Below are 21,492 nucleotides of genomic sequence, written 5' to 3' on the forward strand. Positions count from 1 at the left end.
GAAAAGTCAGGGTTGAGTAGGGTCCTCTCTATGAATTTGTTTTCATTGTTAATTAAAAAAAAAATAAAGATGTTCACTAATTTAAAGAATGAAACTAACCTTATCTGTTCCTTTAAACATGTACTTGATTACAGTGATGGAATGAGAGCATGGGGTTTATGACCAGGGAGTTTCGTTTGATTGGCTTTGCTCAGTTTTACTGTTTGTATTTTGTCTTTTTTGTACATATGCCCAGAGAATGTCAAGATGAGAGCTTTTTAGGAAATGAAAAAAATTAACTCATGGCTTTTATCTGAAAGAGGTTTAAAAAATGGCTACAATTTTTATTGCTTTGCTTCTAGGCACCTATAATTCATTCTTGAATTGTGATCATAAAAGAGAAAGCTAGAACCAAGGCCTGTAAAAGCTCCCTGCAACAGCTCTGGCAATGAACCTCAGGTATGATCTTCAACAACTGTGCTGTTTTAGTCCTGAACCTCTTCAATCAGAAATTGCCAATCATGCAAACACAAGACGTTGTTAAATAATATGATGAGACACTAACTAGCATAACATTCTCCTTAATTTCAGAATACCAGGTACTATATATGGCACATAGTTTCAAAACCTTCATGGCAGAAAATTTACTCAGATGTTTCTTAATTTTGATGACACGTTATCCATTATTCAAAATAGCATTAGTTCCAAATTAACTACTGACACCTTTTACACAGTAAAAACAAACAAACAAAAAACTGAGTTGATTATTTAAAAAAGTTTATGCAATAATTCCTCAAACCTAAAATCTAACTGTAGCACACCAACCAAAGGGTAATTCAGTACTTATTTATAATGACACCAAGATATAAATCATAATTAACTCTTAAACGAGAATGCTAATAGCCACAAAGAAAGCCTCATTTGTATATAATCAAACACAACAATTAAGATTTCTATAGCAAAATGTCCTTGCTTATATCTCAGCTACTTTCATATAATTTTTGGGGAATAAGTCAGACACTTGTGAAGGCAATGCTAACTCTTAAAAACACCATACAGATTCTGGGCAGAGGGTGGTAACAGCAGAAGCAGGAGAATCTCTGAATCTGTACACAAAAACAGACAGCAACTAGACAGCAAAACCAAAAGCCCATGGACATTTACAACAAAATTAGATAACAAGATACCCTCATGACACCTAAAGTACAAGCAGGTGGGGAAAATCTCCACTAGCTATGAACTCTGCATGGTTTCAGTATCTGTGTGAAAGTAGGAAGCAACAGGGCGCCTGACAGACCTAAGAACAGGAGACCCCAGAACTGCCAACAGGTATTCACCGGAAAGCACAAGGGGCCAGCTGGAGAACAGCAGCTGAATCTGGGAAGGTTTCCTGCTCTTCAATGCTGAGAGGGTGCAGGGGGGACACAGTAAGAAGGCCTGGAGGGGCTGGAGCAGGCCAACCACTAGAACTCCCCAAACTGACCCACCAGGGCCCCCACCCAGGTCAGGGCCCAATAAAGAGGAAAAACTGCTGGGAGAGAATCAAAATAAGTAGGATAGGAAGAACAAGGATGAGGGCAAGAAAAGACCTAGAGCAAAGCAAGGGAGAGAGAGCGAGAGGAAAGCCCACCACAGTGCAGCACTCTACATGGAAATAACATACGGATCTCTGTGAAGTGAGAAAAGATTTCCTAAGCTCTGCTTCATTTGTAAAATTCAGGGGAAATAATTTCATATAAAAATGACCAAGGGAAAAGCAGCAGGGTCAAATCTCAAAAAAATTATTGTGAGAAAAAAGAGAACAAGCAGAGTAATATCCCTTCAATGAAAATGTGCTAGAAAGATGTGCTCACAAAACAGAAAAAGACATGAATCAACGTAAATCAGAATCAGAGCAACTCAAATGAGTGATAAGAACTTAGGAAAGACTTAGGAATTTTTTTTTTTAATTTCAAAAATGAAGACTAAACTAGAAGGAACATAAGTGGGAATAAACACAACAGATAAGCCTTAAGAGAAACAAAACAACATTTTAAAAAAGCAAAACAAAATGAACAGATAAAGATTTGAGAGAATGTGACAAAAACTGAAGATAGGCAAAGAAGACTGAACATCTGAAAAGAAGTCCCTGAAGAAGAAAGCCAAACCAAAGGAATAGAACAAGTAACTAAAAACACTGGTATAAGCAAGTCTTTCCCAAAATAAAATTTGAGTGAAAACAACACTGTGTATATCAGAATATGGACCCAGCATAACCAACATGAAGACACAAGCTAGTAAAATTATTGGACAACAATGAAAAGAAAAAAACCCCCTGGGCATCCAGGGAGAGGCAAAAAAAAAAAAAAAAAAAAAAAAGAACATATAATACCATACTTTATGCCAGAAGAAAACAAAGCTACATATTTAAGATGCTCAAGAAAAGACAATGTGAGCCAAGTATTTTACATCCAGCAAAACTGACTTTTAGGTATAAGGGCACAAAACTGTTACTGCAAGAATCTCAGGGAATATTATTCTCATGAACACTTCTTGAGCAATCTACTAGACAGTAAGATTCAGACAACCAGAACGATGCGAGGAAGACTGACATTAAGGACTGATGGGGAGCATGAAATGTGTAGTTACCTGTGGACCAACAGTAAGTGAAGTCTAAGAGGGGAGTAGTATACAATGCAATGTATCTTTGACAATGAAGACATAGTATATCCATTTTTAAAATGGAAGAAAAGGGAGAGTAGAGGCAAAAACAGATAAACCCTAAATGTTGCCAGCAATCAAATGGTGGTAGTACGGTTATTTTATTCTTTGTGTAATATGGGATAAAGCAAATGAGCAACCATGGGGCATTAAAAGTAAATCATTCCCTATATGCTTGAGAACCAGAATTATCAATATTGTAGAAATGGTATTCACATATAATAAAGAGGCTAAATAAGAGCTCTATACTCTCAAATTAAGTATCAATACAAATATGGACGTATAACCTCGAGGTATTTTATCATCACATATTTGTACATACATATATAAAATATATATCACAAATATACGTATACATACACATATATGTGTATAAATATAAATACACACACACACACACACACACACAAATCTGGCCACTGAAAAGGCCCAAAAATAATAACCAAGTCAACAGTAGCAATGTTCATTACTAGCACCAGACTGTGGTCTTGAAACACACTTTCTCTCTAAAAGAAACCAAGACTTCTTGGAATAATGACTGATTGTAGGTCTGGGACAGAAAATGTATGAGGTGTTCCTGGAACATCTTGTAAGACTAGACTACAAGGAAGCTTCCAAAATGACTAGCAGCATGCCAAAATGCTTCAGGAACCAAAATATTCATGTCAGAGATTCCCCTCTATCCACAGATAGGACAATGGAGCCTTAATAATATTATTAATTGCAATGAATTGAGACCCACTAAATGTGTTTGAATCAATTACTAAGAAAAGAATGGGTCATCCTTATGGCATATAGACATATTTAGTTTAATACTAAAAACTGGTAAATAAAGAAAGCAATTAGCATTTTTCCTGTCTCTCCCATATGAACTGTGCCACTGGGTAAGCAATAATGAAGGGAAGTAGTGAAGTACCTCTTTACAAAAGCATTCTAAATAAATGAAAATGAAATCGAAAGAAAGAGAAAATATTTTGCTACTCTGAATGAATAAATAAGTATAGGTATTAAATATCAATGGCTGCTAGGATCATAAAGAGAGAGAATAAACATTTTGTGCCTACTATAGTCTTGTTAAACACTAACTTATATCTTGCCAAAGGAACTGAACCTGAGTCTGATCCAGTCTCAGGAACCAACTGCTCTTTTGCAGGTAATATAGAAGACAGAAGAACATGTTTAACTGCATGGAGAGGGTACAATTAGCAAAATGCAAACTGAGGGAAACTCTGTAAGAGATGGTCCAGGTACTTCCATAGTTACATTGTAAGGCAATGAAAGGGATGAGGATTCCTGTAGATTAAAAAAGACTATATAATATTTTTACAAAATGGATGAGACTGAACCATAATACCTAGTGATATGGTTTGGCTGTGTCCCTACTCAAATCTCATCCTGAATTGTAGCTCCCACAATCCCCATGTGTCATGGGAGGGACCTGGTGGGAGGTAACTGAATGATGGGGGCAGGTCTTTCCCATGCTGTTCTCGTGATAGTGAATAAGTCTCATGAGATCTGATGGTGTTATAAAGAGGAGTTCCCCTCTGCAAGCTCTCTCTCTTTTCCTGCCACCACCCATGTAAGACATGACTTGCTCCTCACTGCCTTCTGCCATGATTGTGAGGCCTCCCTAGCCATGTGGAACTGTGAATCCATTAAACCCCTTTTTCTTCAGTCTCAAGTATGTTTTTATCAGCAGCATGAAAACAGATTAATTCACCTGGGGATGCACATTTGGTGATAAAACCATATAAATGTAAATAAGTAATTACTATAGAGGCTAGAATAATTGGTATTTATGGGGGCAGAGGAGCTGTGATTTAGATGGGCACATGGAGGGGGTCCTGGGGTAGATGGCAACATTCTCTATCTTGACCTATATGTGGTCTCCCATTTATCCTGCTACCCAACCCTTCCTTATTTGTGCCTCAATGCAGCATCTTGATTTTAGGGCTGTTTTACAAGTTAATTCAAAGCGTCTCACAGAACTATTTGATAAAACAAATATACTTTTTAAAGTTTTGAGAATGTGTCTTTAGTTACCTAAAAATTTATCCATTGATTCATATGACTGCTCTTGATTAACAACTTTCTCATTTGAACATTTCATTGGTTTTCTTGGAATAAAAGTGCTATTTTTCTTATTATGGCTAGGCAGTTTTGAAGAAAAACTAGTTCTGTCTCTTATAGTTCTTGGTCTGTGGCTCTGTTTAGAGAAACTGAAGTGGCTGACGGATAAACTCTCATCTGAGGATGAATAATCATCAATAAGCTGAGAGTTATGATCCTCATTTGCTGCATACACTTGGTTTGTTTTGTTCATTGTTTTGGGAGAATTGTGAAGTTCTTTTTTGGTTTCTTTTATTCTCTTAAACCTCAATGAACTAGCTCTCTTTCTTACTCTTGACTTGGAAGAAATTTCAACGTCATCAGATTCATCACTGATATCACTGGTGCCTTTTCTTTTCAAAATAGATTTCAGGGTTGTGTTCTCAGGACTTAACTTTTTTGAAATTATTCCATTTCTTTTGTCATCAGTGTTTCGACTATTATCATTATTTCTTGTTTTTACAGTGTGTTCTGTTTCAGAATCCTCAGATCCTTCCAAGGGTGGCTTAAACCTTATACTATTGTCGAGGAATCTCTCAGTTGTGTATTGTGTAGGACAGATGACATCACTATCTTCTGATTCTGTGACATTCTGTAAAATGCAATGTTTATCTGTATTTTTAATATTTTTCTCATCAGACTTGGAAGAAATATTCTGTTCTAAAATCTTCTCACTTTTGTAAAAAATATGCTTTTCTTTTGGATTTAGGATGTTATCTAATTTCTGACGTTTTGAAGTACCAAGAGAGTCCTGATTTTTCTCACAACCAGCATCTTTGGCTTCTGTTGAAAGGCATGTGGGCTGCTCATCAGAACTTTCATCATCAGAGGCAGTATTTCCATCACTATCCTCAACTGCTTTACATTTTGTTTCAAGCAATTTCGAGAAACCACACTGGAGTAAGGTAAGCTGTCCTGGAGAGCTGGAAGCTTTACTTGAATCGGGTGCTTTGTTTTTGGCAGTCTTTATTCCTGTGGCTCCCACTGGCTCTTCATCACTGAAGTCACTGCAGAGATCACATGCTTCCTTTGCCAGTGGCTCTGCAGCTTGTTCTGTACCTCTGCATTCCTGACAGTCAGGCTGTCTAGGCTATAGAAGAAACAATGACAAAAACATCAGAAAACCTCAAGATATAATGTGGAATCAACTGAAAAGTACTCAACTTTGGGCAGGTAATTTAGGTACAAGTATATCACTTAATATTTTCTAAAAGTACAACATTTAATAAACAAATGTTAAGGATTTAATATCATAGTCTGGTAGTCTTTTCTCTTTCCATGTTGAATATTGTTGCAAAATAAAAAAATTTAAACTAGAGTACCATATAATCAAAGTATTTTGAAGAAAAACACAAAGTGGAGTGTTTGGCTTCTAAGATGCAAGGACACATAATTGTGGCCTCGAAAGTGAAAAGCATACAACTTACTGCTTAAGAATTACTGGAGTTTACTGTCATCTAGCAGATACTTCCAATCACGCTTTAAGAATAAGACAGATTACAGGAGTTAACAAGGTAAAGAATTCAAGACTGGAAAATTGTTCTAATTGATTAAAAAGGCCGATAGGATCTTGATCACCAGAAATAAAGAATTTTGAAGTAAAATTTGCTACAAATTTAAATTCAATATGTAACCTTTGCACATTAATCAGAGTTAAATATAACCTAGTTTTCTAAAACTGAGGCTCTACTAGTAAAATATTGCGGAAAGTATTATCTGATAATACTTTTGCCAATATTTGAGATTCATATATTTCTCTAAATTTATAGAAATTTCATCCCCAATTTAAACTCATTGGACTGGTATAAATTGATAGTTAAGACTCTAAAAACAAACAAGAAAAAACCAGCAACAATAACAAAAAACCTTCCACACATGTTTTTTACCTTTAAGATGGCCTTATGATGAAATAAAGATTTGGTGGTACATGAGATGACAAGCTACTAAAAAGATCACAAAATTAAGGAATCAAATATCTACTTTCAGGTTAGAGAATAATTTTGATATTTGGGTTCAATAATTTTAAATACACATTGATGGTGATTTTTCCATTTAACTTACCATTTAGTCAAAAATTATTTATTTGGGATGGGTTAGTTATCTAGGTGGTACTGGATTTACAGTTTGGTGTAGTTAAAATTCAGTTTAGCTGTAAATGCCTGAACTGCTCCTGAATTTGTTCTTATAATATGAATGTTAAATCAGCCTTAATTATTAATTTTATCCATAGTCCTCTGACTTTGTGTCCTTGACTCTTAATTTTTTTTTTTTTTACAGGTTATAAAATTAAGGAAAAAGGAAAAGAAACAAAATTGTCACAGTACATGTTTTCTAGGTGTTGTAGTCTACAGGTTCAAATATTACATACCATTTCCAGTTTGTATGCTGGAGGTCCCTCTTTCAACCATGTTGTGGCTGTCATGATCCCTGCTTCCACTTGGCCTTCTCTCTATAATGTCAGTAAGAAAGAATGCAAATAGCTATGCAACACAGGGGGTAGCAACAACCAGATAAACAACAGCAATGCATGCTATTCTTGGAGCTAAGAAAGAAAAATTGCATGCAGCTTGCTTTAGCATTCTTAATGTTATTTTTCAACTTGCTAATTAAGAAATTCATATATAAACATTTATATAACATTCTAAAAATACTCTTAATTCTTGTGTTAAAGTTTACTTTTACATACACAGAAAACTAATACTTTCCAGCCAACTTCATTAAAAGTACTAGTGGGAAGAGGGAGAGTGAAGAAATATGAAATATTTACCCAGTATGATATCCATAACAACCATTCCCATACAATAATTACGGTAAGGACATATTAACATTTCAAACACCACAATGTTGAATATTGGGAACTTGATATTCTAGCCTATATTGTTACTATATTTATTGTTCATATTCATTTAAAAATACCCCTTAGGTGTAGGAGACATCAAAATGAAAAGGTCCACCCTAATATGAAACTAAAAACAATATTCTAGTTATATAACAGGCTTGCTATCTTTTGGGAAAGTATTTGGACTTTAAAGCTTCTGGTGTATCATTTAGCAGAAGTTCTAATGGCCTAGATTCTAGAATATTAAATTCTCCTCAAAAGGAAATCAATTCTCTTTTTAAGGCTATATTTGTTGATAGAGCAAGGAGAAATAATACTACCATCACTAGAGTTACAAATGCCCAACTTAAGAATACACAGACATACTAATGGCGTGGTTCCAGCCACCTGGTATCCAGGGCAATGAGTGAGAATCTCCCCTATGGAACTCTAGGGAATGATAGTTTCTGAACTGCTGCAAGTCCTTTGTTCTCCATGCCTGGAGGCTATTACAGCAATGGGATGGGAAGCCTCATTCCCAGGCTACCATTTATCTCTGTAACAGAAGCTAAATGACTACAACAGGTGAAAGTGGCAGTACTAGAAATCTTAAAGCTGTTGAAACTCCGTTATTATAGATAAATGGCCACTCCAGTCTTAAGTTGTTCAGGCCAAACACCTTGGAGCCATCCTTAACTCTTCTCTTTTACTCATACCCTGTATCTGACCCGTCAACAAATCCTGTCAGTGCCACCTGGATAATATATACAGCATCCAGCCACTTCTCATGCCACCCACCACAATCACCCTGGCTCAGGCCGACATCATCTCTCAGCTGGATTACTGCAGTATCCTCCTAACTGGCTTCTTGCTTCTGTCCTTGTACTTCTATAGTCTAGTTTTCAATAGTAAGTCAAGCTAATATAAATCAGACTATGTCATCTTTCTGTTCAGAACCCTCTAATTGCTTTTTGTCTCATTCAAGTAAAAGTCAAAGTTCCTGCATGGTCTGGCTCTCTGTCATCTCTCCGGCTCCATCTCTTGCTCTCTTGCTGACCCCACTCTAACCACTCTGGCCTCCCTGACATTGGAGATCACACGGGGCATGTTCCTCCCTCAGGACCTCTTCATTTGTTTCCCCTATCTAAAACACACCTTCCTCCCTCACCTCTTTGAATACTCAAATGCAGCCTTCAGAGTGAGGGCTTCCTTGACTACCCCATCTAAAACTGCAATGCCCCTTCCTTAACAGTTTCTATTTCCCTTCCCTGTTCTATTTTTTATCCTTAGAACCTATCATAATACATTCCATATTTCACTTATTTATTCTGTTTATCATTTGTCTCCCCATATAGAATGCAGACTTCTGGTAGACAGGATCGTTTTGTTTATTTCGTTCTTTTATGTATGCAAAGCTCTATGAACAGTACCTGACATTTAGCAGATGCTCAACATATACTTGTAAAATGAACTCTCAATATCTATCTTTGAAGAGAAACCATAATATAGATAATGGAAAGTCAATGCAAAACAGAATGAAATTGCCCAGAAATCATAAGATTATAAGTGTAAATATTCAAATTTTAACATCTTAAAACATTTTAAAAGAGATTTTATACAACCTTTAAAAATTAAAAATGTCTCACATGAAGTGAAATACTCCTTTTACTTTATGATAGGTACTCCCATTATATGGGGCTAATAATAATATTTAGAAGCACCTTTTGGCCCAAAGCAGCATGAATCTAACCAACCCTGAATAAGTTTACATTCTGATTGATGACAAATGAGTAATTTTAATTCAAAATTTAACTTAATAATCAAGTGCCAATGATATGCCTAGCAAGACAAATGTAGGACATGGATGGCCTTGTCACCCCTTATTAATATCAATTAGAAAATAGGTTAATAGTCTTAGTGTTCTGGTATATTAAAGAACTTAAAGATATTTTTAAAAAAGAAAATATAAGACATGGATGGTCCTGTCATTAATAAACACTTCTGAAGGTGAAACAAGATATTCTTAGAATAACCAGTGAACAAGAGAACTTTTTTTTGTTTGTTTGTTTTTTGTTTTTGAGACAAGTCTCTTGCTTTGTTCCCCAGGCTGGAGTGCAGTGGCACGATAAACAAGGGAACTTTTTCTACTTAATAACCTGTCATCCTGATATGTCTTATATAACACTTGTTTAACAAAGAAATAGGTGGTTATTCTGATAAAAACAGGTAACTATGTCATATATGACAGAAAACAGGATAAATAATAAAATGCTAATATTTTTACAGACAATTGACTTTAACATCAATATAGGCATGTCAAGTAGTACTCTGAGATGGAGGTAGCAGCTGGGTTCGGGAGCTGGAGGGCAAACAAAGTTATTGATATGAAAAGGGAAACTGGAAAGAACAAATTCATGAAAGAAACAGCATATTTAAAAAGCAAGGGGAAAAAACCCCAAAAAGTAGGACTCCAAATGGGCCACTGAATTCAGAATCAAATATAGTTACTATAAAATAGAAACTCAGCAGTATATATCAGAAACTGTATAATAGTAACAACATTTATAGGATTCAAATAATATATACCTTCCTCTCCCCCAGCCATCCATGGTCTACTGCTTAACTTGTTCAGCATACGATTCCTGACATTACGTGGTTATTATGTAAACGTTCTCTTCCACCTCCGGTCAAGATGGTTTAAGTTCCTCAAGGACAGGAACCAATTGCTCCTTGAACTGCCTTTATGGTACTTACTGAATAAATGAAGTACATTAATATTTTAGTACAAAGTCCTGGAAGTCAAGAGAAATATCCTGAAGTTCTCTAAGACTCAGTTTCCTCATCTATACCATGAGGAGGTTGAAAAAGATGATACTCCAGGATTTTATGATACCTATACGAATATCAATTAGAAAATAGGTTAATATCCTTAGTATTCCGGTATATAAAAGAACTTAAAGATTTTTTTAAAAAAGGATATAAAATATTTTGTTTGAGGAATAAGAAACATCTGTATGCTGAGGATGAACACAACAGGGAGAGTTTAAAATATTGGTGTGGAATTTTTATTGGGAACAGAAAACAAAAATCTCCATGAGACATGAGAGTACATCTCAGGGAGTATTTGGTAACTTTTAATTAAAACACATTTTATATTTTTGTTTATTTAGGAAAACCTCTTTTTTTAGTTCCTGACTTCAGCAGCTGTTTTCAAAACTATAACTTCTCTCTGCCTATTTAAAATGGCCTTGGAGTTCATACTACCCAGCATATACATTTGTGTGTGTGCATTATTTGTAATTATGCATGGGAAAATCTTAGTTTAGAGGTACAATAATTCATTTCTTATTCTCTAAAAGTAAAAATTCCAAGGCATTTTTGATAAAGAAAACCAAAAGTTTCTCTGAAAAGGCAACAGCAATTGTATTTCAGATTTCCTGAGGAAGAAAAACTGTATTTAAAATATTATTGAAAAGGTCAGAGAAGAAGTTCACACCTCCAGGATGTCCTTCGTAAGACAAGACCCTTGGGACCTAAATTTGAAGAGGTTATGGATCCCAAAAAGCTCTCCTTGATGCTCTTTAGATCCTTGAACTGCTTCAAAATATCGTTTGGCATTTTCACTTCCAACCACCACACAGTGAAGTTGCTAAAACAGAAAAAACACAAGACATTTTTGAAGTGTTTGCTCCAACAATATGTCAGAATTTCCTGGCATTCCCTGTATATACACAGCTTTAGCTAGAGCAGGCAGAATCTCCTTAGGGAGGAAATTTTGTTTTAATTTCCCTGGCAGATGTTGCCATTATGGTGAAATAATAATAATCTGGCCAGTCTTATTGAAACAGAGATCTTATATTTCCTATTTTATCTGTTTTCTAACAACTGAGTCAAGATTACATCTCTATAGAATATCCACCTGACATAAATGTTTAATAATAAAAGCATACATTTGAATATACTTTTCTCCTTTTAAAACTCTTATTACAATAGCAACTACTAAAACTGGCAGAAGTAATTACTACATCACTGAAGTTAAATTACAATCTAAAGTAATGATATGATAACCACCTTGGTGTCAAACTAATTGTGGCTTGACTACATTGCCTACTAACAGCAAAAACCCTATCACTGTTTTAAGAAACACTGCATCTTTGACATAATTTTGAATACAGAAAGAACACTGACATGGAACATTTAAAAACACCATTTCAGTATCAACATTAATATGCACTATTTGCTGGATATTTTACTAAATGTAATATAAATATGTAAAATTAAAATACAATCTGATTAACCCCATGTGTACTTTAAAATTCCTTGAAAGAAGCAAAGAATGCACAGAATGGAAAATAACTTCAGCCCACTGATGGAGAAATCAGTAAAAAATGATGCTTAAGGGCCGGGTGCAATGGCTCATGCCTGTAATTCCAGCACTTTGGGAGGTGGAGGTGGAGGCAGGAGGAACACTTGATTTCAGGAGTCAGAGCCCAACCTGGACAACGTGGTGAAACCCCTTCTCTACTAAAATACAAAAATTAGCTGGGCATGGTGGTGGGTGACTGTAATCCCAGCTACTCGGGAGGCTGAGGCAGGAGAATTGCTTGAACCTAGTGGAATCTGCAAGCAACCCGAGGTGGCGCCACTGCACTCCAGCCTGGGTGACAAAGACTCCGTCACAAAAAACAAAAAAAGAGAAATGCTTAACTATTGAGATTATCATCAGAGTTCATTTGCACTGTAATAAGTTACTCTAGGCAACTAAAATTCTTGTTAATAACAGCTGCCATTTACTGAACATTTATTACATGTATAGCATTTTATTTCCATACTCTCATTTAATCCTTACAACCTTATATCATCTCAATTTTAGAAATAAAATAACTAAAATTTCTGTATTTTAAAAATAAAGTAACTTAAGTTTAAAGAAATTAAGTGACTTGCTCACAGCTGCCAGCTAAGAAGTGTCATTCCTAGAATTTGAACCTTGGTTTGGCTGAATCTAAAATTTATACTATTAACTAATTTCTCACTTTCAAGATGCCGCTCTTAAAAAAAACCCTTGGGACCTTCATTTAAAGAAGTTATGGATCAACATACCAACTTGATCAATTTGATACCAATGAACATGGGCTGTAATCCTGGGAGTACAGAATTACAATAACAATTGATGCAAGTGATAGCCCGGGTACCTACCTATTTTACCCTTGTTACTGAAACTACCTTAAACACTGATATTGTCAGACTGCAGGACCTGTAACTATAATCACCAAGGTAATTTGTAAGCCTTAATTTGAGTCTTTATAAGCTTCCTAGCAAAGTTTTATTACAAAATTTATAAAAAGCACATTATTTTGTACTAAAGTGGCTCCAGAAAAAGTGGAAACCAGGTGCTTCCATCTGTAGGCTAACTAAAAATGAAATCATGTTCAAATTCAAGAAGTTAGGGGGAAAATAGTAACTAAAAAATGTAGCTTAGTTTGTAGCTTATGAAAAATCCATACAAGGGAGAAAATGCTTGGATCTCATCATAACAATAGACAAAATAAAGAAAGAAGTAAAAAGAAAAGAACATTTATGATGTTAAGAAGTTCATGGCCGTTCTTCCATCTTCAAGGCCAGCAGTGTGGCATCTTCATTATTTTTCTCTCTGACCCTTTGCTTTCTTACCACGGGTTATTAGGCAGTAGGGTCAGAGCTAGCAGAGATGAAGATGTGCACATCTGACCCTTATAAAAAATCCCTTGTGATTACATTGGCCCATCTGGATAACCCAGGTGGTTTGGGGGATTACAATGTGAACATCTTTGGGAGACTATTATTCAGCCTACCACAGTAAAGAAGTGCAAAAAGAATGATGGGAGCAAGTCGAAATGACACAGAAGTCACCCTAATGGGTTCCCATTGGCCAAATATAAGACAATGTGAACATCAAATAAATAGTGATATTCAATGTGTTGTAATCTATTACTAAAATAGGAAGCCATGAGACCACACAAATTAAATAAATAGAAGGGAAAGCTCTTTTTTAAATGGTAGAGTGCCAAACAACAACCAAGAAGGATAATGGAAATAGAAAAATCACCACCTGACAACCATTATAGTGGTAGCTGACTCAGGCAGGAATCACGAATGAACACTAAGGGTTATGCGTGCAGGTCTGATGAGGAACTGGCAGTCTCAGAGGATCTCCCCATAAACTACATATCAATTACAAAGAAAAAAATAGTAACTTTGCCGTGGAGAAACTTAGCAGACACAAACTTGACCTGCGATCAAGGTTAACGTGAGCAGTAGTAGGGCAGGTCACCCCCATGTGCCTTCTGACTGATGCAATGAGAAGAGCACAGTATCATGTCTGTGGTATTCCTGCCAATACTGCTTGGCCTGAGTCTGGACATGAGGAAACATCAAATGGACCTAGACTGAAGGACATCCTACACAAAGGCCTTATTCTTTAAAGCTGTCAAGGTCTTGAAAGACAAAGCCTGGATAATATTCCAGGCTGAAGAAAACTGAAGAGACACAAGTAAATGGAGCCATGAACCTTGATGAAACCCTGGACCAGAAAGGAAAAAGAGAGAGGTGGGGAAACTGAATGGGTCCTATGGATTACAGCATCATGTTTTATCAATGTTAACTTCTTCATGTGAATAACTGCATTTTGGAGAGGAGTGTGGGGGGTGGGGAAAGCGAGTTGTAGAACCGTATATACAACTGAGTGTTTAGAATGCATAAAACTGTTTTTTATGTATATTTAAGTAGGAGTGTACTTCTTTTGGGGAAATACGTACTGGAAAATTTAGAGTGTTGGTAGGAGAGTGTTGCTTCTTTGGGGAAATACATACTGATGAGAAGTCTAACTCTCTCAAATGGCTCAGAAAAAGAATAAAGATAATGGCTGAGACAAAGAGAAAGCAAGTGTGTAAAATGTCAGCAAATAGGGAATTTGAGTGATTTGAGTGAAGCTAACTGGGGGTTCTTTCTGCTGTTCTTGCAATTCTTCTGCAAACACTTACAAATAAAATTTACACACACACACACACACACACACACAGACGAGAAGACATTCTGAATGCCAAACTTTAGATTGTTTAAATGCTCCAAACCTGAAGGAGCACAGCTGCTGTAAAAGTGATGTTTATATTTTTAAAATGTATAAAATATCTGAATGCATCATCACAACAGATGCAACAAAAGGTATCAAAATAAAAGCCCCTCATGAACAATACAGGTCACTCCTTATTAGTCTAACCAGTGCTGTAACGTTTAGGTGCATCCTTCTAGGTATCTTTCAATGAAGTTAAAGCTATTTATACATACACATGCTCCTTAATTTATGATGGGGCTATATCTAGATAAACCCATTGTAAGTTGAAAACACCATTAGGTCTAAAGTGAGTTTTGGACTTACGATAGGCTTATCTGGATGTGGCCCCATCGTAAGTAGAGGAACATACTTCATACATAAATAGGTATCACTTTAGCACTATCATAAAACTGAAAAACATTAAGTTGAACCATGTCATAAATCAGGTACAGTCTGTCACACAGAAATAGCTTTATTTCTAAACACACCGAAACACTGTAGATATTGTTCTGTATATTGCTTTTTCAACTCACTTAAAAATGTCTTCAGACATCTTGCCACATCAGTACATTTGATCTGACTATAATTTTTAAAATTTTGCTGTCACAAAGTAATATAGGTATCAGAATTTATTCTGTTACTGTCGGACATTTAGGTTGTTTCCTTTGTTTTTTAAACAAATGCAAGCAATGCTAAGTAAAAGCCCTTGTCATCCTTCACTGTGCATATGTGAGAGGATTTCTGTCAGTTAGCTATGGAGACTCTACAATACCTATACCAGTTGTACTCTCAACAGTAGTATATGAGCATCTCTCAAATGCCCCAACCAACAATGAACAGCACCAATCTCCCCAACGCCCCCAAAAACACCTCAATATGCATTTTTTAAAAAAGCTTTTGCAGAATATACAATGCAAATGGTCTTATTTTATTTTCTATCTCTAGATTATGAGTGTGGTTAAAAAGATCTTTTCACATGTGTTAACCACTTGCATTTTTAATTCAGTGAAATGCCTATTATTCTTTTCATTGGTTTGTAGGTGATACGGTTTGGCTGCGTTCCCACCCAAATCTCATCTTGAATTGCAGCTCCCATAATTCCCATGTGTTGTGGGAGGGACCCAGTGGGAGATAACTGAATCATGTGGGCGGTTCACCCCCTACTGTTCTCGTGGTAGTGAATAAGTCTCACAAGATCTGATGGTTTTATAAGGGGAAACCCCTTTCGTTTGATTCTCATTCTCTTTGCCTGCCTCCATGCAAGATGTGCCTTTTGCCTTCTGCCATGATTGTGAGGCCTCCCCAGCCATGCAGAAGTGTAAGTCCATTAAACCTCTTCTTTATAACCCAGTCTCTGGTATGTCTTTACCAGCAGCATGAAAACAGACTAATACAGTGGGAGTTCTTTATATTTTGTAGATGCTGCTCTTTTATTACATATATGGCAAACATATGCTCCTAGTCTGTCTTTGAATTTGATTTGCAGTTCCTTTGTCATACAGAAGTTTCATACAAAAATATAGTCAAATTTACAATACTCTGTATTTGCCTTAGGGGCTGCACTAGTTTCCCAATTCTGCTGTAACAAAGTACTACAAATTGGATGTCTTACAACAATAGAAATTTATTTTCTCATAGTTGTGCAGCTAAATCTGAAATCAAGGTGTCCATAGGGCCATGCTCTGTCTGAAGATTTTAGGGAATGATCCTTCCTTGCCTCTTTCTAGCTTCCGGTAGTTGCTGGTAATCTGTAGCATTCTTTGGCTTGTGGTGGCATCACTCCAATCTCTGCCTCCATTGTCACATGGTGCTCTTCCTCTGTGGCTGTCTGTATCCAAATTTCCCCCTTCTTATAAGGTATCAGTCAATGGATTAGGGACCACTCTCATCCAGTGTGATCTCATCTTAACCTCATCTGCAAAGACCCTACTTACAAATAAGATCACATTCACAGGTACCAAGGGTTAGGACTTCAACCTATCTTTTGAGGGGAAGGGGCGCAATGGACTCAAAACAGATGTTTGGTTAAAGATTTTCATATTTATGTTCATGAGAGATATTCATCTGTCATTTTCTCTTCTTGCAATGTCTTTGTCAAGTTTGGTATCAGGATTCTACTGTTTTTGTGAAGTAAGTTGGAAGTGTTCCCTCTTCTTCTGTTTTCAAAAACAATATTAAGTGTTTGATAGAATTTACCACTGAAGTCATCCGGGCTAGAATCTATCTTTGTGGGAGAGTTCTGAATTAACAACACAGTTTCAACCAGCCTGGGCAACAGAGTGAAACTCTATCTCTACAAAAATAAAAATAAAAAATTGGCTCGGTGTGGTAGCATGCACCTATAGTTCCAGCTACTTGGGATGCTGAGGTGGGAGGATCATTTGAGCCTCTCGCAGTTCTGGGAGCCAGAAATCTGAAATCAGTATCACTAAACTGAAATCAAGGTGTTGGCAGGACCACGACCACACTCCTTCTGGAGGCTCTAGGAAAGAATCTACTTCTTGCCTCTTCCAGCTTGCGGTGGCTGCCACCATTCCTTAGCTTCTGGCACACCACTCCAATCAATGCCTCTGTGGTTACATTGTCTTCTCCTCTTCTGTCTGTGTCAAATTGTCCTCTAGCTCTTTCTTATAAGGACACTTGTGGATAATCCAAGATAATCCCCGAATCTCAAGACCCATAATTTAATCACATCTGCAAAGATCCTTTTTCCGTATAAAGTACCATTTACAATTTCCAGGGATTAGAAATTGATATTTTTCGGGGCCAGTATTCAGCCCACTATAGTGCCTTTTTCAAAGTGTTTATTTTCCTAAACTGTTGGGTAATTATTTTTGGCTGGGCTATTCATCTGCCTTTAAATACTTCACATGCTTATCTCTGTCTACTGCAGTGCTTATCTGAAATAAAGTGGAGGATGCAAGTAATTAGTCTTCCGGGCAACAGGAGGGACTTTCTTCTGAATATTAGAAAAATTTGGAGCTCTGTCTTGCTTCTTTGCTTCCAGTACTTCTACTTATTGTTCTCACTTGACAGTAGACACCTCTGCTGGCTGTAATTTGGTCCAAATGGGATAGGATTAAAAGGGCTAAACCGTCTTGTTACACCATCAGTGATACCCTGAAGAGGGCTCCACAGTTACCCCAAGGCTCCCTTCTTTTTTAGTATCTGCTGACTCTAAACTTGGAATATCCAGAGGTTGCACCTACCTTTTCAGTAGTCGTCTTCTGAGTTTAACTTGGCTTCTTCCTTCAATCTGATCCCAACTTCCTTTTGTCTTTTAGGACTCCTTACAATTTTGGGGCCACCAAGAAAACTCTTCTTGCTTTCTAACATTTTTACAGGTTTATTTTTTTTTTAAGAACATAATTTTTTTTTGAGAAGTGTTTGTTCATGTCCTTCGCCCACTTTTTGATGGGGTTGTTTTTTTCTTGTAAATTTGTTTGAGTTCATTGTAGATTGTGGATATTAGCCCTTTGTCAGATGAGTAGGTTGTGAAAATTTTCTCCCATTTTGTAGGCTGCCTGTTCACTCTGATGGTAGTTTCTTTTGCTGTGCAGAAGCTCTTTAGTTTAATTAGATCCCATCTGTCAATTTTGGCTTTTGTTGCCATTGCTTTTGGTGTTTTAGACATGAAGTCCTTGCCCATGCCTATGTCCTGAATGGTATTGCCTAGGTTTTCTTCTAGGGTTTTTATGGTTTTAGGTCTAACGTTTAAGTCTTTAATCCATCTTGAATTAATTTTTATATAAGGTGTAAGGAAGGGATCCAGTTTCAGCATTCTACATATGGCTAGCCAGTTTTCCCAGCACCATTTATTAAATAGGGAATCCTTTCCCCATTGCTTGTTTTTCTCAGGTTTGTCAAAGATCAGATAGTTGTAGATATGCGGCATTATTTCTGAGGGCTCTGTTCTGTTCCATTGATCTATATCTCTGTTTTGGTACCAGTACCATGCTGTTTTGGTTACTGTAGCCTTGTAGTATAGTTTGAAGTCAGGTAGCATGATGCCTCCAGCTTTGTTCTTTTGACTTAGGATTGAGACTTGGCGATGCAGGCTTTTTTTTGGTTCCATATGAACTTTAAAGTAGTTTTTTCCAATTCTGTGAAGAAAGTCATTGGTAGCTTGATGGGGATGGCATTGAATCTATAAATTACCTTGGGCAGTATGGCCATTTTCACGATATTGATTCTTCCTACCCATGAGCATGGAATGTTCTTCCATTTCTTTGTACCCTCTTTTATTTCATTGAGCAGTGGTTTGCAGTTCTCCTTGAAGAGGTCCTTCACGTCCCTTGTAAGTAGGATTCCTAGGTATTTTATTCTCTTTGAAGCAATTGTGAATGGGAGTTCACTCATGATTTGGCTCTCTGTTTGTCTGTTATTGGTGTATGAGAATGCTTGTGATTTTTGTACATTGATTTTGTATCCTGAGACTTTGCTGAAGTTGCTTATCAGCTTAAGGAGATTTTTGCAGCCAAAAACACATGAAAAAATGCTCACCATCACTGGCCATCAGAGAAATTCAAATCAAAACCACAATGAGATACCATCTCACACCAGTTAGAATGGCAATCATTAAAAAGTCAGGAAACAACAGGTGCTGGAGAGGATGTGGAAAAACAGGAACACTTTTACACTGTTGGTGGGACTGTAAACTAGTTCAACCATTGTGGAAGTCAGTGTGGCAATTCCTCAGGGACCTAGAACTAGAAATACCATTTGACCCAGCCATCCCATTACTGGGTATATACCCAAAGGACTATGAATCATGCTGCTATAAAGACACATGCACACTATTCACAATAGCAAAGACTTGGAACCAACCCAAATGTCCAACAATGATAGACTGGGTTAAGAAAATGTGGCACATATACACCATGGAATACTATGCAGCCATAAAAAATGATGAGTTCATGTCCTTTGTAGGGACATGGATGACATTGGAAATCATCACAGTAAACTATCGCAAGAACAAAAAACCAAACACTGCATGTTCTCACTCATAGGTGGGAACCGAACATTGAGAACACATGGACACAGGAAGGGGAACACCACACTCTGGGGACTGTTGTGGGGTGGGGGGAGGAGGGAGGGATAGCATTAGGAGATATACCTAATGTTAAATGACGAGTTAATGGGTGCAGCACACCAACATGGCACATGTATACATATGTAACTAACCTGCACATTGTGCACATGTATCCTAAAACTTAAAGTATAATTAAAAAAAAAAAAAAAAGAACATAATTTTTGGATTTTTTTTCCCCAAAAGATTGAAGGCCAACCTGGGAGGCTAGAAGGTGTGCTCCATTGGTTAAAATTCCAAACTATCTTTAAACCATATTTAGTGCCTTTTCCTTCCATGATTGCCATCTTATCTTTATTTGTGTCATATAAAGTTCTTAAATTACCTCAACTTCTGAAGCGTGTTTTATCACATACTACTGCACAATGTATATTTTATAACAAGACATTTCATTAAATGAGTCGCAAGAATAGGTAAAAAGGAAATGTATATAGTAATGGACTGAAAAAAATTACTACATAATTGAGGAAAGACTCTTACTTGAGAGTAGTCTAAGACAGTACTCAAAAGAACAGCTCCTAAGATGAGTAACTTCCCACTTTTTCCCAAGGTTGGTTAAATAGATTAGAAAAAAATAATTTTCAAGTAGTTGTGCTATACCAAAAAAAAAAAACAAAAAAGAACTGTTTATTACAGAGCTAAAAGCTTTAAGACAAAACAAAAACTGCTGTGTACAATTCTATTTTTAGAATGAAGAAAATAGCATAAATTTAAGATTGGATCATTCTTAGGTTAACTACCAACACATGTGGCAGATGTTTGCTCTTAAATAGATGCCAACTGAACATATAGGAAGCAATTCAAATGTAATATTTATGATTACACGTGAACCTTATTCCAGATTGTCTCAAGTACCCAGTTGTAAACTAAATAAATATTGTTTGTTTAGAGGCATAAATGAAGTAGTAATTGATATGTCAAGCATATTAAAGAGTTAATGCAATTTCGGACGAATACTAAAAGTACCAGGAAAGTAGTTAGCACACTTAAGTTCTATTCCTATAATTTCATTTACTGGGGCATCTCTGGGGTCCCAGTTTCATCATGTACATCATGTACCTCTAAGGTAGTGCTCCCTAATCTTCATGTGATGGCACATGTAGAAAATGGTAACATATGAATACCTACCTGGTGTAAAAAGAAGAGGTTACTCAAGGCTGGCAGCTAGCTGATATGGTTTCGCTGTGTCCCTACCCAAATTGTATCTTGAATTACAGTTCCCATAATCCCCACATGCTGTGGCAGGGATCCAGTGGGTAACTGAATCATGGGGGCAGTTATACCCATGCTGCTGTTCTCAGGATATTGAGTTCTCAAGAGATCTGATGGTTTTATAAGTGGTTTTTCCCTCTTTGCTCAGCACTTCTCCTTCCTGCCATCCTGTGAAGAAGGGCATGCTTGCTTCCCCTTCCACCATGATGGTAAGTTTCCTGAGGCCTCCCCTGCCATGTGCAACTGTGAGTCAATTAAACCTCTTTCCTTTATAAATTACCCAGTCTTGGGCAGTTCTTTATGGCAGCATGAGAATGAACTAACACACTGGCTTAGGTACTCTTGCTGTCCAGAAAGCTGTGGGACCAACATCTCAGTGCACCTGTAGCCCATTTGTGGTAAACCATTACATCTTGGCCTGTAGTTTGGGGAGCTGTGACCTTGCTACTCAAAATGTGGGCTGATTAGTTTTACTAGGACTCCTGGGAGCTAGTT

General features: G+C 36.7%; 1 protein-coding gene across 5 annotated transcripts in view; it reads right to left on the reverse strand.

Annotated features, from left to right (window-relative positions):
* Positions 1-21,492, reverse strand: part of ERCC6L2 (ERCC excision repair 6 like 2) — a 186,428-nt gene that overhangs the window by 84,183 nt on the left and 80,753 nt on the right. For all 5 annotated transcript variants that reach the window (XR_004673385.3, XM_034967797.3, XM_003811162.7 and 2 more), the window contains exons 14-16: positions 11,103-11,255; positions 7,157-7,237; positions 4,723-5,878 (exon numbers count right to left, since the gene is read on the reverse strand). Coding sequence is in view for 4 of the 5 variants with exons in the window: in XM_034967797.3 (XP_034823688.1) it covers positions 4,723-5,878; positions 7,157-7,237; positions 11,103-11,255 (1,390 nt within the window). In the remaining variant the exon portion in view is untranslated. The remainder of the gene's footprint in view (positions 1-4,722; positions 5,879-7,156; positions 7,238-11,102; positions 11,256-21,492) is intronic.

Source organism: Pan paniscus, chromosome 11, assembly GCF_029289425.2.
Source record: "Pan paniscus chromosome 11, NHGRI_mPanPan1-v2.0_pri, whole genome shotgun sequence".
In the NCBI taxonomy this organism is placed as follows: Eukaryota; Metazoa; Chordata; class Mammalia; order Primates; family Hominidae; genus Pan; species Pan paniscus.